The sequence below is a fragment of the Colobus angolensis genome, unplaced genomic scaffold (assembly GCF_000951035.1).
Source record: "Colobus angolensis palliatus isolate OR3802 unplaced genomic scaffold, Cang.pa_1.0 Scaffold48, whole genome shotgun sequence".
Lineage (NCBI taxonomy): Eukaryota > Metazoa > Chordata > Mammalia > Primates > Cercopithecidae > Colobus > Colobus angolensis.
In genome coordinates, this window is record NW_012118265.1 from 2,879,428 (window position 1) to 2,895,520 (window position 16,093).

Consider the following 16,093-nt stretch of genomic DNA (forward strand, 5'->3'; position numbering starts at 1 on the left):
TTACTTTATAAAGATCACTAACTCTCACTACCTGGTTTGATCTTTATTTTTTGATTGAAGACCTATAGTGAGGAAAACATGTTGCATTATTACCTAACATCTATGCACACATAACAAAAATTTCATAAAATGGCTCTTACTACATGCAATACTCATTAATATTTTATATTATTTTTTCCTCCTTTGAGAAATCACTTTTAACAATCTATTTTCATCATCCAGGTAAGCAAAGATGAGGACCTGGATTTTATTTGAACTCAGATGTGTGGAGACCCCCGTCTTCTTCCTGATATTCTGTATGAATAGATGAGAATGCTCTGCTTTCAGACAAGCAGAAGAAGCCATGTCTTGTTCTTCTGCTAAGAGGCGGTTACTCATTTAACCTCTGTGTATGGGTTCTCTTGTCTTTTGTCACAAGTAGAAGGTTGCAATATCATTGAGGGCAGAAAGCAAGTCTTAGATTTATTTTATCCACAAGGACAGTACTTGGCACATTGGTGGACATATCATGCATGTATCAAACACACTTATTGATTGCACTGCATTGCACTGAATTGACAACTCTTCACCCATTTCAGGGTGAGCGTCTTCTGCTTCTGTGGTTGTTGGCTGAGGAACTGACTTCTTGCATCACTGGAAGGAACCCCTGGACTTCCTGCTGCTTAATCCCATGTGGTCAAACCTCCCATCCGGTGAGGTCCATGGAGACAGTGCCCATATTCACGTTCTTCTCCCTTTCTTCCCCCGAGGATTCCTCCTGTCTTTTTATCCCATCTGCTACCATCTGCTCTCACTTCTGAGGTCTCCTTACATGGGTAATGACAGAGTAGGGCTCAGTGTCCTCAGCCACTTCCTTCTTGCTGTCTCTGAAAACAAGGGGGTTAGCCTTTTTGGTTTAAAGCCTTCACTGCTAAACATCCAGAGGAACAGAGTAAGCAATAAACTATCAAATAGGGGTATCACAAAAATGATAATCAGAATCTCACACAATTTTCCCTCTTGCACCTATAGCAGTTTGTTGGTGACCTCCCTGCTACACTTCCAGAGAGTGAATTTCACCAAGGTTCCCTTCCCCCTACGATTCCCTCTCCCCAGATTAGATATTCCACTTCTCGCCTGGAGGTCTGAAGGCACAATTAATAGTTGAACAATTAATGAGTTAGTCACTATCCAAGTGTTTGAAGTCTGAAGTGATCAGGACATTCCAGAAAAGTGACTGATTTTCAGTGCTTCTCTTCCCTTCCTCTACCCGTGAAATAAGTTACCTCAGGCCTGAAAGAAAACCAAAGTGTGGTCCACAATATTTCTTACTTTCATCTATTCACTCAGACAGTATACATGGGTAACTCCAGTTGCAAGTCTGAAAAATCTAGGACATTAGGGCTAGTGTTGGTCAAATGCCATGATGATAACTTCTAGAAGCAAAAGGTGTAGTCCAGGGAGAAAGAAAAAAGCTTCCCAGTCCCCAGAGAGGAGCTGCCTAGCTCTAAGTGGCATATGCATTTGATTAACCCAATCTGCCCACTCCCAGGACTGTTGCCTTCTTTAGAGTTCATATGCTCAGGACTCCCTGTCAGAAGCCAGTAGGTTATAAATAAAGCTCATTTGCACCTGCCTAGGGTGTTGGAAAACAGCTGCCAGCACAGGGATGACAGTCCTTGTTTGCTTCTGGTGGAAACACAGCTGGTTTTCCTGTTCTTCCTTCTGTCTGTATGTCTAATTTTTCTACCAAAAAAGTCGCATATTATTTTGTAATAAGGAATAAAATCACAGTTTGTCGTTGTGTTCAGAAGGAAGTGTTTCCCACTGTATGCATATACCTCTCACACAGTGTCATTCTATTGTTTATATTTAAAAGATGATGTTTTGTTGTTTATTTGTTTGTTTTTGAAAGGGAAAATCTATGAGAGAGACCATAGCCTGGGTTTTGGCAACCCAGAGGTGAAGGGAGGTAGGCTAACGGGTATAAACATACAGTTAGCCAAAGAGATGAGCTCTATTGTTTGACATCAGAGTGAAATGACCATGGTTAGTGATAATGTATTACAGATTTCAAAGTAGCTAGAAGAGAGGACTTAAATTGTTCCCAGCACATAGAAATGATAAATATTCAGTGATGGATACCACCAAATACCCTGGTTTAATCACTACACATTCTACACAAGTAGCAGAATATCACACATACCCCATAAATGTGTAAAATATTATGTATAAATAAAAAATAAAATCTTAGCTCTTCCTGTTTTGCTGAGATGACCTTGCAAAAATCACTTTGAGCAGACGCATCCCCACTTGTGAAGGGGGCATGATACCTTCTTCACAGAAGGGTGAGGAACATTTAAAGTGCTCATTTGTGCTTGGAATATTATACATGGCTCAATAAACATTTGCTGTTTTTCTGCTTTCTTTCTCATCCTGACCCTGAAATTTCTAAGTATCTTTATAAAGCAACCAGTACTCATTTTGTAGAAATTTTAGAAGGAGCCTCAACATTTATCCAGTCTGACTTCTCTGGAATCCTTCCCACAGCTTCCCTTTCCAAGGGACTCTGAGCCTTGGCAGAGCCCAGTCCATGGCTTCCTTGTGAGCAGGTGGCCTATTCCACGGGAGGACAGGTCTCACCATGGTAATAATGTCACTTGCTTTTTATTTAGCTAAAATTTGACTTCCTAAAATATTCAACCTATTTTAACCTCTAGATTCTCAGTGAAGAACTGGTAAGGCTTCCGGTTCCACCTCTTAATCCTTCAGCTGTTATGTAATACTAGTACCAGGCAGGGCCATCGCATAATGTAGAGCTTGGTCCAGGCGTGGCAGAGACCTTCTTAAGTGACACAAAGCAAATGAATAATGAATCATGCCCCTGGCAGTTGGCAAACTTTCTAATAGGGGTGTGTTTTACTGCCTCCCACACTCTAACTGCCCTTCCAACTGTGTCTTCTCCCCAGTCAACTCCTCAGGACCTTTTCTCTCCCTCTGTACCCAATGCCGACCTCTTCCCCTTAGCCCTCTTAGTGAATGGTGGTTTATTTATTTCTATATGGAAGACATAGCTGAAAGGGTTGATTAGGAAAATTGTTTTTGCTAATTCCATCACATCATGTAGGGAAAAGATAGAACTTAATTACTTCATTGGGTAACAAGTAGAGAAATACAGCAATCAGACAATAAAATGAACAGTTACTTTTTTCCTTAAAAAATTATTGTAAGTCTGAACTCAATGATACACAACTAGACCATCAAATTATTTTCATATTGAGGAAAACAGAAACTCTTTTGGATAACCCTGCATTCCAGGCTTTTGGTGGAAAAGACAAAGACATGCACTGTACAGCATTAAGTACTTGGGAGACATGATTTTAACCAGGATGTAACTCAATTATATTAGTGACTTATAAAGAGTCTGGAGAAAATATTTCTTTATTTGAGCATGGGCACTGTCAGATTAAAGGTGCAGTGGTTCTAAATGCTGTTTGTTCCAGCCCTGTCTTCGATTGCAACAATGTGAGTGTCTTGTCTGTGCTGGTGGATTATTAACAGAGGTTATTGGTCTCCATGGCAAAGCGATTGAATGATTGCTCTGAACGTAATCTCATTTATGGGGGTGCAAAAAAAAAAGCACTTCAGGTCAGGGAGAATGTATAAATGTCCATCGCCATCAAGGTTCTGCTATTTTTTAGAAGCTGAAGCGACTCCAAGGACGCAGTTCATAGAAATTTGGTTCTCAGCCCCAAAATACTGATTGAATTGGGCACAATTACAAGGACTCTCTGGCCAAAAACCCTTGAAGAGGCCCCGTGAAGGAGGCAGTGAGGAGCTTTTGATTGCTGACCTGTATTGTACCACCCCAGCATGTGCACTGGGGGCTGTGCCAGATGCCTGGGGGGCACCCTCATTCCCCTTGCTTTATTTGGCTTCGTGGCTAACATCCTGTTATTTTTTCCTGGAGGAAAAGTGATAGATGACAACGACCACCTTTCCCAAGAGGTCTGGTTTTTCGGAGGAATATTAGGAAGCGGTGTCTTGGTGAGTAGAGAAGCCTTAAAATCCCCCTAAGGGAGATTTCCCCTTCCCCCTAATCCTTTTAAAATCAGGTACTTATTGAACAGGGAGATATTTAGTTGGTAATAAAAGCTCAAGCATTGCATGATGAGAGGTCAATGCCTTAATTTATTTCTCCTTTCTGTTAGGTTCTGACAAGGACACATCAGCTAAATTTACTAAGTAATTAATTTCTAAACTTGAGTCGGCAGTTCTCATGGGTCATTTGAGTGCCATGAACTGAAGTGAAGGTCACATAATTTCTTGATTCCAACAAGATAGCGCCCAAAACAATAACAACAACAACAAAGCCACAATGCAAACCCGCTAGAAAAGCAAATTGATTTAAAACCACCATGAGAAGCGGTTGTCGGTGCAGTCGTCTTCCACTTAGGACCTAATGATTTCTTTACCTCTGGTTTCCAATAGAATTGGAAACCTCCATTTGAGAGAGTGAAAGGAAGAGAGACTCACTTTTCACAACAATTGAGGACAAGTTTCTTATTCTTTTTTCTAACACACCATCTAAATGGAAACTCAGATTTTGAAACCCTGCTTCATTGAAGCTGGTTAGTCACCCCAAATGGAACCTAAGTACTCCATAACACTCCATTACCCCTCCAGCCATGTTCTGCTACTTTGCCGTTCCCTTTGGGCCTCCAAGTCCCTCATTGTGGATGTGGCTCCTTATACAGTCAGGCAGGCTCGGGCCTTCCCTTCAACTCCTGGACTCTCTCTCTGAAGTGCCTCTCTTGCTGGTAGATGATCTTCCCTGCGCTGGTGTTCTTGGGCCTGAAGAACAATGACTGCTGTGGGTGCTGCGGCAACGAGGGCTGTGGGAAGCGATTTGCGGTGAGTTACCATGGGGGGCAGCTACTAGAATTACTGCAGGGTGCTCTGTGTTTTTGTGCTGGGCAACATGGGGATGGAGACAAGTTATCAGCTTCAGCCAGGACTCTGGGAGCAGTTGGTGAAGGGATAAAACTGTGATTTTTCCTGTCAGTGTGAAATAATAATAATTTTCCAAAATACCATAGCCCTCATACTTACAGGGTATGAATACAGTATTAGATTTTGCAAACCGACAAGGATGTCAGAACTGGAGATTCAGAGGGGTCCCATATACAGAATGCAATCCTGGAAGGCAGAGATGGGGCTGCAGCATTCCTCTACCACTGAGAGGCCATAAGAACTTGGACAAGTCATTTCCCTTTTCTGGCCCTGAATTGCCTCATCTGCAAAGGGAACTTGGGACAGGACAAAAGATGGTATCCTCCCCTCCCCAGTAGGCTTCTAGATTCCTCACCCACACCACTTCCGTGTTCTCTGTCTCTGAGGCCCAGCACCTCTGGCTTCCACTGGGCTCTGCCTCAGGACTTCTGTTTCCTCTCTTGTTTCATGCGGCCATCGATCTTTGAGTCGGTGAACTAGAGACATTAGGTATCAGAGTTCCAGGGTGCAGTGAAAAGAATGCTGGGACTTGGGGATAGGACCTATTCTACAATTGAGCAAGTCATTGTACTGCTCTGCCTCCCTTTGCTCATGTATAAAGCAGGAAGCTGGACTAGACCAGAATTTCTCAAGTATGGGACAAGCTCTGGTGCTACACAGATGTGCTATATCTTTCAACAGCATAGAATGTCATTCTCATTCAATTCTCCTTCAATCCTTTTGATACTTTAAAAAATATATATCTTATTTTGATAGACATAAGTCTTTCTTTTTTTCTTTTCTTTCTTTCTTTTTTTTTGTTTGTTTGTTTTGTTTTGTTTTGTTTTGAGGCAGGGTCTCACTCTGTTTGCCCAGGCTAGATCTTGGCTCACAGCAGCCTTGACCTCTTGACCTTCTGGGCTCAAGTGATTCCCCCACCTCAGCCTTCCAAGTAGCTAGGAGTACAAGTGCGCCACCCCACCCAGCTGATTTTTTGTATTTTTAGTAGATACAGAGTTTTGGCATATTTCCTAGGCTGGTCTCAAACTCCTGGACTCAAGCAATCCACCCACCTGAGCCTCCCAAAGTGCTGGGATTACAGGTGTGAGGCACCGTGCCCAGTCGTCTTTACTATTTTTTACCCTTCATAATCTCCCTTTATAACAAAGAGAGGACAAGTCTTAGGCTCCAGGAATAAATGCAACATTATTTAACTAAAATGCAATTATATTGTGTTTCTATCTGCCAGTGATTCTAATTTTTCATTCATGTAGTGATATAAATGAATAAAATGAGAGTTGACAAAAAATATTAATAGTTAGATATATTGATGAGGCAGAAATGAAGCATAGTAGAACTAGAATTACTGGTCTGAAAAATGAGGAAGTCCAGTTTCTCCTGTAATCTCCCATGGTTCACATGTCTACCTAAAAGATTCATGAACCACAATAATGAATTAACCACATTTACTTTAACTTCCTAAAGGGAAAGGTGCATCAATCCATTCTGAAGCAGGATCTTTTTAACATTTCTTTCTTAGCATTATTTGTTCATTTATTCAATCAAAAAATATTGAGCATATGTGAAAGGCTGAGGTTGGTCCGATGTGCGTACATTACAGTTTCCATGTGAGTTCAAAGGTCAAAGAAAATATAACATCATGAGTCCCAAATAAATATTGATAATTGTTATGTTAACATTTAAAATCATCATTTACAAAGAGATTTTTTAAAACCCACAATTTAATGTAATAATGTAATATATGTTTTATATAACAAATGATATTTTATGTAATTATAAATGAAAAGAAGATATTTATAACTTGTTTTCCCATTATACGTTGTGAACTTTTGGGGGATAGAAGTTGGAGATGAGGATTTTTTTTAAACTAGCAATTAAGAAAATAGGGATGAAAAGAAAGAAGAGTCATTTCTTTTAGAAATCTAACATTTCATACCTGATGTTGAGTAAAAGGCTAAAGACTGGCAAATATAAAATACAGGATCTTTTGTTTGCTCGATTTTTGTTTTTAGGTTTACATATAACCACAGTGAGAAGTGAAATAGCATTCTAAGTATTAAACAAAACTTGGTTTTTAAAATTAGATATAAATGAAGTCCAAGATGAAGGCAAAAAAGTTTGTTTTGTTGTTGTTGTTGTTGTTTGTTTGAGATGGAGTTTCACTCTTGTTGCCCAGGCTGGAGTGCAATGGTGCGATTTCGGCTCCCTGCAACCTCTGCCTCCCAGGTTCAAGTGATTCTTCTGCCTCAGCCTCCCAAGGAGCTGGGATTACAGCCATGTGCCACCATGCCCGGCTAATTTTGTATTTTTAGTAGAGATGTGGTTTCTCCATGATGTTGGCCAGACTGGTCTCGAACTCCCAACCTGAGGTGATCTGCCCGCCTCGGCCTTCCAAAGTGCTGGGATTACAGGCATGAGCCACTGCCGAAAAAAAATGTTTTTATAAGTACATTTCATAAAAGAAAGTTTTGAGTCAATAGGATCTGAAATATTTGGTCTTCCCAGTACAAGTTGTCTGTGGGGGCTCTCTAAGCCTCTATGTGGAAGCTGCTGTTGGCATGAGTTGAGGGTAAGTCCTCCACATAACCAACTGACTATCCAAATGACGAGGCAGTGTCCATCAAAGGACCAGCTGTGCCAGACTGTAAACTAAGGCACCTAGCATGGCTGCCCTGGGCCAGGGTCGACCACATGCTGAGTAGCCAGCAGAAGGATTTCTTGTCTTTGATTTTTTGTTTTATTTTGTTTCGTTTTGCTGAGATCAGGTCTCACTCTTTTCCCCCAGGCTGGAGTGCGATGATGCAATCTCAGCTCACTGCAACCTCCACCTCCTGGGTACAAGCAATTCTCCTGCCTTAGCTTCCTGAGTAACTGGGATTACAGGTGCTTGCCACTATGCTCGGCTATTTTTTTTATTATTTTTAGTAGAGACAGGGTTTCACCATGTTGGTCAGGCTGGTCTCGAACTCCTGACCTCAGGTGATCCACCTGCCTCGGCCTCCCAAAGTGTTGGGATTATAGGCGTTAGCCACTGCGCCCAGCCAATTGTTTTGTTTTTTAATCAGCTGCCAATTTTTAAAAATTCAGAGATAGAACGTAAAGTATCTAGATACCTGACTTTTTTTCCCAAGAAATAAAAAATTAATCTGGCACCCCTAGCCTGCATTTTGGCACAACAGCAGCCTTCACTGGGCCTGCCTGAGCTCCATAGGGCCCACCCTGGCTGCTCTACTTAGTTAGGGTCCCTTTCCTGCCCCTAAGGCCATTGAGCTCATGTCCCCTGCTTCAGACTCTTGTTTGTTTAATGTTATGTTCTGAGGCTTTGGAGCATCAAGCAATAATCATTTCTTTCTTTCTTTCTTTCTTCTTTTTTTTTTTTTTTTTTTTTTTGAGGTGGTTGGGGATCTCACTATGTTGCCCAGGTTGGTCCCAAACTTCTGGAACTCCTGAACTCCAGAGATCCTCCCCACTCAGCCTCCTGAGTAGCTGGTGCTACAAGTGCTCACCACCTCACCTGGCTAATCATTTTTCCAAAATGAGGTATTTGCATTTTGTCAGACAAGAAGCAAAAACTACAGACTAGTTTGGAGAGAACTACACTGCTGAAGTTCTGAATTATTTTCCGAAGGCTCACACATTCCCCTCCAGGCTCCAGCTCCTTCAGGGACACGGGGCTTCTGTGAAGCATTGTACAGGCAGCAGTGCACAGGAAGCCCTGCGGGTGGAACGGCCTGTGAGGCAGACACAGACTGGGCCACCAGCTGCTAGGCTGAATCCTCTGTCCTCTCTACAGTCTGCTCGCTGTCATTTATTTTCCTGGCTCCTCTCTCTCTCCTCTCATCTTTATTATATCTTTCTGGAACATTCCCCAGAGGCCCACTGCACCATTCTCTTCCCTTTCCTTGGGTAGCAAAACCAAGTAGGAGATAGGAGAAGCAGGATGTGGTGGCTGCAGAGATAAAGCAAGACAATAAGCTGGAAAGAATCTTGGATCACCTGATTCATAGTTTCTTGGTAAAGCCGAGAAAATGGCTCTCCTCTGAGGCAGAGCGAAAATGAAGTTCAGCTCCAAAGACCTGCGCTCTTTGAAATAAATTAGGCTAAAGGAGAGCCAGAAAAAGTGAGCCCTGGAGCAAAAATAGTGAGAACCCTGGCCTGGGTTTGTTTTCAGGTCACAGCTTCATCTTCCTAAACCCAAGATTCCCAGTGGCTTCTTGGCAGCATATCAGTGGCTGGTCAACATCTCCTGCCCTCTAATCCTTCTAAAAAATGGATCTCTCAGGGCCCAGTGGGGCAGCAAATTAATTTTGTCAACTCGTTTATGTTAAGTATGTGTTTTATTAAGAGCCTTTTGTAAATCTTGGATTTGACTCAAAGGAGTGTCTTTAATAATGAGACCAAAGGTAGATTGATGAGGACGTGTGTTGGGTAGGCAAGCATTTCACTATCCTTAAAGCATATTAGATAGATCAAGGCCCACCCCACCCATAGGCAGGGCCAGATGATCAACCTCCGTGTTTTGAAGAAAGGTCTTGGTCATATCCTAATGCAGTCTGTGTGCTGTGGGCAGCACTTCTTCCCGTGCCTGGCTCATCAGTGCCCCCTAGAGGTGTCTCCTGAGTGAGCATTTCTGAGGACTCCCTCTTGCAGAGGTCCTGCAGGCCAAAAGCATCCTTAATCTACCTCCTCATTCCTTGGAAATACGGCCAGCTTGAGGAAGATTTAAGACCATTCCTTTAGAAAAATGGAATATATTGAAAGAAAAAAATAAAGTGTGGAATTTTATTTCTTTTTTTCCAGATGCTTTCTCCTTAAGCTCCTATTTTTATTCTACTTCTACATATTTTATTTTTTTTTATTTATATTTTGAGACAGAGTCTTGCACTGTCGCCCAGGCTGGTATGCAGTGGCGCAATCTCGGCTCGCTGCAACCTCCGAGTCCTGGATTCACGCGATTCTCCTGTCTCAGCCTCCTGAGTAGCTGGGATTGCAGGCGCCAGCCACCACGCCCAACTAATTTTTTGTATTTTTAGTAGAGACAGGCTTTCACTATATTGACCAGGCTGATCTCAAACTCCCGACCTCTTGATCTGCCTGCCTTGGCCTCCCAAAGTGCTGGGATTACAGTCGTGAGCCACCACACCGACATCTTCAGTAAAGATTTTCTATGCTTCAAAATCCTCTGCTATAAAACAGATCATGGCAGTTACTATCTCTCATAAGGATGTTGTAAGTTCTAGGGGAAGATTTTGCAAGCATTGGTGTAAGGGAAGAGGAGGGAACTACCAACTAAGTGCCTAGGGTATGGAGGACACATAGATCCTCAATAAATACTTGTTGGATGAATGAAGTAAGTGAACACCTAGGAGAGAAAATGGGCTTTCCATATTTATCACACTCAGTTCTCACAACAACCCTCTGAGTTCAGCATTAAACTCCTCATTTTATAAATGAGGAAACTGGGGCTCCTGCAAGTTAAGTTTCTGACTGCCACTTCCCCCACTCCCTTCCCAAGCCTAGCCCAGGCAAAAAATAGAGGATATTAATTTTTAAGAAGAAAAAAGACTTCAGGCAATCTCTATTCCTCCTTACTAAGGAGGAATGTCCATGCCCTCAGGATGTGCTTTGGCCAACATCAGCACCTACATGACCCCAGGACACACCATGTGTGGAGACAGAGCTGGGATCTGATGGTACCTGTCTGTCTCCAGAGCCCAACAGAAAGGGAGGTCTTCAAGCTGGCAATTGGTGAATTAGGGGACTTATGATTGCAGGTCTTCTTTCAAGGGAAACATTTGCAGTGTATGCTATACACATTAACAATGTGAGCAGAATATGTGCACTGAGCAGCTATGAGGGAATTAGCCAGTTGAATTTTTTCTCTCCAGAGTTATGCTCTCTGTATTTGTGGCAAGTAAGTGCATGTGAGGATATGATAACAAAAATACTATAATATAATAATGACATTGATCAAGTGCTTGCTAATGTCATGGGAAATTACCCAAACCTTGGGAACAGGAAAAATAATTCTAGGTGTCCTATCAGTGAGGCACTGGGGATTGCTAGTAGCCTATCCCACCTGGGGATGATCTGATCTTCAAGAGGTGTGTACCTTTACTGGTTAGGCTATCTTACATATTATCTGTAAGGCAAGTACTTATTAATGAGCCTTATTTTACAGAAGAAGAACTGGAATAAAAAAGATTACTTCCCAAGATTGTGAGGGAGGAACCAGAACTCAGATCCAGATCCATCTGCCTGTAATCCATACCTTTGGCCACAACACAGTAGTGTCGTTCTTCACCATTTATACACTTAGACCAGGTACAGCATGCCCATGGCACAAAAGTCACAAAGGAAGACTCCCTTATCTGATTCCAAAGTCTGCCAACTTCCCTTCTCAGAGGTCCCCACTGTTCTCAATTACTGTCTCCTTCCAGAGATATCCCAGGACTTTTACCTATTTACTATAAATAATACCAATTTTGAAGTGTCTACTCTCTAATGTAGTCAACTTGATCTCAAGAACCTTTCTTTTCTTTTTTTCTAGACAGGGTCTGGCTCTGTTGCCCTGGCAGAAGTGCAATGGTGCAGTCTCAGCTCACTGCAACCTCTGCCTCCTGGGCTCAAGCGATCCTCCCACCTCAGCCTCCTGAATAGCTAGGACTACAAGCACACACCACCACCCCTCATTAATCTTTTTATTTCTTGTAGAGATGGAATTTCACCATGTTGGCCAGACTGATCTCAAATTCCTGGGCTCAAGCGATCTGCCAGCTTTGGCCTCCCAAAGTGCTGGGATTACAGGCGTGAGCCGCCAAGCCTGGCCTTTCTTTCTTTTAACATTTTGTGTCATGAAACCCATGATAAATTGAAGTTATTCTATGCTGGCTTTTCGACTGATCATATCTCTAAGAATTGATTCTAGAGAATTTGTCATTTCTAAGACTTCCCAATGGGAAATAACTTAAAGCAACATGACTCAGCATGTATCTTGCTTCCTGTGATTTATCCATAAAATGTGCCGAGACCCCCCTCCTTCATAGAATCTGTTTTTCTCTGTGACCACCTAGTCTTTCACGAGGACAGCTCAATCTGCCGTATGTCAACAAATGTTTCCAGACCACTCAGAACCTATTTCTGAAAGGGCAGTAGGTAGCATTAGAAGAAACTGCCCTAAGTGTAAAATTTCACTTGCTCTAGTCCTAGAGTTATACTAGCTGTATCTAACGGAACAGAAATTTAGTTGGAGCATGGAGGTAGCTAAGAAACAGGAAACCAGCCATATAAGCTCTCAGTAAGAATTGTAGGCCAGGTATGTTGGCTCAGTAATCCCAGTACTGTAATCCGAGTACTTTGGGAGGACAAGGAAGGAGGATGGCTTCAGACCAGGAGTTCGAGAACAGCCTGGGCAACACAGTGAGACCCATCTCTATTTAAAATAAACTAAAAAAAAAAAAAAAATTGTAGCAGCATTTTCCAAAGTGTTTTCTTATAAACACTCACAGGAAAAAAAAAAAACTTATGGGATCCAATAAGAATGGAAAACTGCAAGTACCATGGATACTCAACTGCAGATATAAGGCAAATCAGAACATAAAACCATGTCTTATTTTCCCATGAAGAAACTTCAAAAAAGCTCTTTAACCAAAAATAATATATAAACTTTCAGTGACATAAACATATTTTAAATCATGTTATATAAAATATGAAATAATTTTAATATATTGATTGTGAACTGACATTTCTCCTATTTATTTATTTATTTATTTATTGAGACAGAGTCTCACTCTGTCACCCATACTGGAGTGCAGTGGTGTGATTTCGGCTCACTGCAACCTCCGTGTCCCGTGCTGAAGCAATTCTCAGCCTCCTGAGTAGCTGGGACTACAGGCGTGCACTACCATGGCTGGCTAATTTTTGTAGCTTTTCTAGAGATGAGGTTTCACCATGTTGCCCAGGCTGGGCTTGAACTCCTGGGAGCAAGTGATCTGCCCACCTCAGCCTCCTACAGTGCTGGGATTACAGGCTTCAGCCACTGTGCCCGGCCCATTTATTTTAAAATAAATAAATATTCATGTTTCTTCTCATCAATGTCTTTGCTACTACTAAAGACACACTTTGAACCATCAAAAGGCTCCCACAGCACATCTTCTTTTCCATTTAAGTTTGAATACAACATTTATGTGTCTATGCATGATGTTGTCAGGGAAAATTTCACCCTTAGTCACAAATATCAACTCTCAAAAGACAAAGACAATGTTCAAACATTCCTCCTACAGGTATATAGTAATGATCTCCACAATTATCAACACGAAGTGTGCTTATTTTAGAATGCCATTTATTTATTTATTTTATTTTTTTGAGATGGAGTCTTGCTCTGTCACCTAGGTTGGAGTGCAGTGGCGCAATCTCGGCTCACTGCAAGATCTGCCTCTTGGGCTCAAGCAATTCTCCTGCCTCAGCCTTCTGAGTAACTGAGATTATAGGCACCTCACCCTGCTATTTTTTTTTTTTTTTTTTTGAGATGGAGTCTCGCTCTGTTGCCCACACTGGAGTGCAGTAGTATGATCTCAGCTCACTGCCACCTTCGCCTCCCAGGTTCAAGCAATTCTTCTGTCTCAGCCTCCTGAGTAATTGGGACAACAGGCACGCACCACCGTGCCCAGCTAATCTGTTTTATATTTTTAGTAGAGGTGGGGTTTCACCATATTGGCCAGGCTGGTCTTGAGCGCCTGACCTCGTGATCTGCCCGCCTTGGCCCCCCAAAGTGCTGGGATTACAGTTGTGAGCCACTGCGCCAGGCCTAGAATGCCCTTTAAAAGGTTTGTTAACTATAATATCCAGAACTAGGAACTATGGGGTCAACCTTTTTATAACAATTAATAAATATGTGTTAAGAAAAAGTTTTTAACACAATTCTGTCATCTAACAATGATTGAGTTGTTTCTGATTGATGTCTTCTCTGCGCAGTACTTGGTTATTCAAAATAAAGTGTTTGAGGAAATACTTTATTGCCTGATAGATGAAATAAGGACTCAACTCTAAGGTAATTCCCTCATTTCTGAGGAATATGTGAGAGTGAATGATTTTCCTTATATTCCAGCATACATAGTAGATTTCCTTCTCAGAAGGTTACACAAATTCATGTCTCATAAGTACTATATTTTTAGAAGTGCAGCAGGAATGAAACTTATTTATGTAATCCAGCAATTCTCAAACTTATTCAATCATACATCCTTTGGAAAAGAGATTGCCTGTTCTAATATGAGAAATTGGCCAAAATGTTCACTTACTTCTGACCTAGGTTAAAGTCATGAATGTTCTTGCTGCTGAGAGTGGATTTAGATACCCTAAGCATAAACGATAAGGGAAAAAATCTAAACAGTTAGTAATATGAAACCTTAGCCATTGAAAACATGCAACAAGTCGTTATCCAGTGACTTTGATAAGCTAGGAAGAAGAAAAACTGTAAGACTATGCTAAGTTTGGAACAATGCCCTATCTTCAGATAACTTATTGTTCGTGACTTCAAGGAACTTATGCTGTATTTGGAGAAGACAGCCATAAAAAGCTATGCATTAGCTGGGCATGGTGGTGGATGCCTGTAGTCCTAGCTCCTTAGGAGGCTGAGGTGGGAGGATCACTTGAGCCTAGGAAGTTGAGGCTGCAGTGAACCGTGATTGCGCCACTGCACTCAGCCTGGTGACAGGGCAAGACCCTGTCTAAACAACAACAACAACAAAACCCTATGCATTATTGTATTAGAGGCATTGTGCTGTGATAGAAGTTTGTGCAATCTAGAGAACAGGGGTTGGAAGAGATGAAGAATGAAAGGTCAGTTCTACAAGGAGAGTCAGACAAAGCACGTGAAGTTAGAGCTCGGTATTAAAACGTTGCATCAATCAGATGAGTTGGCAAAAGAGTTAAATTTTCTATTAAAAAGAATTTTTTAAAAAGTTGCATCCAAAATACATTGATTTATGATATGAAAATGGATACCAGCTAAAGTAGAACTCCATTATTACATAGATTCCAATCACCCAGGCACAATCAGGTCCTCTTCACCTTCAAACCCCACCCCATCCCAGATATGTACTATGATAATATTGTTAATAACATGAAAGGGGAAAGGGAAAATAGCTGACGTTTAACTTAGGTTGCCATGTCTAATGCTCAGAATAGACATTTTAGGTGGGCTCTATCACGCCCATTTTAAGATGATAAAACTAAAGCTCTGAGGACACATTCATTATGCAAAGTCATTACATCAGAGAAAACTAGCAAAGCTGAGATATGAGCCTGGGTCTGGGTCTGCTGACTTTAAACCCTGTGCTTTGTCATCAAAGCAATAAAGGTGATCGTTTTCTGCCTGTTTCTCCAAAATTTTAAATGTTTTCATGCTACTTTCTAGTTACTGTCTAGAATGGATATTGCAAAAGTTCTTAACATCCCTGGGCCTACGTTTTTTCATCCGTAAGAGGGAGTTAACCTAGTTGGACTCCAGGATTGCTTCTGCCTTTTGCAGTCAATAATTCTATTTTGATTTTAAAAATGAAGAAAAAATGGTAGTCTAATCTGTTTTTCATTAATTAATCTCCATCATAGAAAAATATTTAAAAGAATGGAATTTTTTGGATTGTTTAACCTAAAGAAGAGAAAACGTTCCAAGGGTGGAAGGGGTGAAAGATGTCAAGGCAATCTTCAGATATTTTAAAGACTGATGCTAAATGGAAGACAGGTTAGACTTGATCTTTTTGGCCTCAAAGAAAGTAATGAGGGCCTGTGAGGAGGGGTTCTAAACTTTTACTCTTTTTCATAAGTAGAACCTGCCTGTCACTTGAGACACCATAGTGACTGGCCTTAGCAGGATAATTTGACCAGAAAACTTCTAAGATTACTGCCGGGCCAGGTGCGGAGGCTCATGTCTGTAATCCCCACACTTTGGGAGGCCAAGGCAGGCAAATTAACTGAGGTCAAGAGTTCAAGACCAGCCTAGCCAACATGGTGAAACCCTGTCTCTACTAAAAATACAAAAAATAGCCGGGCATGGTGGCCCATGCCTGTAATCCTAGCTACTCAGGAGGCTGAGGCAGGAGAA

General features: G+C 41.6%; 1 protein-coding gene across 1 annotated transcript in view; it reads left to right on the top strand.

The window, feature by feature from the left end:
- Positions 1 to 2,947: 2,947 nt before the first annotated feature.
- Positions 2,948 to 16,093, top strand: part of TM4SF4 (transmembrane 4 L six family member 4) — a 28,313-nt gene continuing 15,167 nt past the window's right edge. The window contains exons 1-2 of the mRNA XM_011958937.1: positions 2,948 to 4,026; positions 4,804 to 4,893. Of these exons, the coding sequence (XP_011814327.1) occupies positions 3,853 to 4,026; positions 4,804 to 4,893 (264 nt within the window). The 5' untranslated portion in view covers positions 2,948 to 3,852. The remainder of the gene's footprint in view (positions 4,027 to 4,803; positions 4,894 to 16,093) is intronic.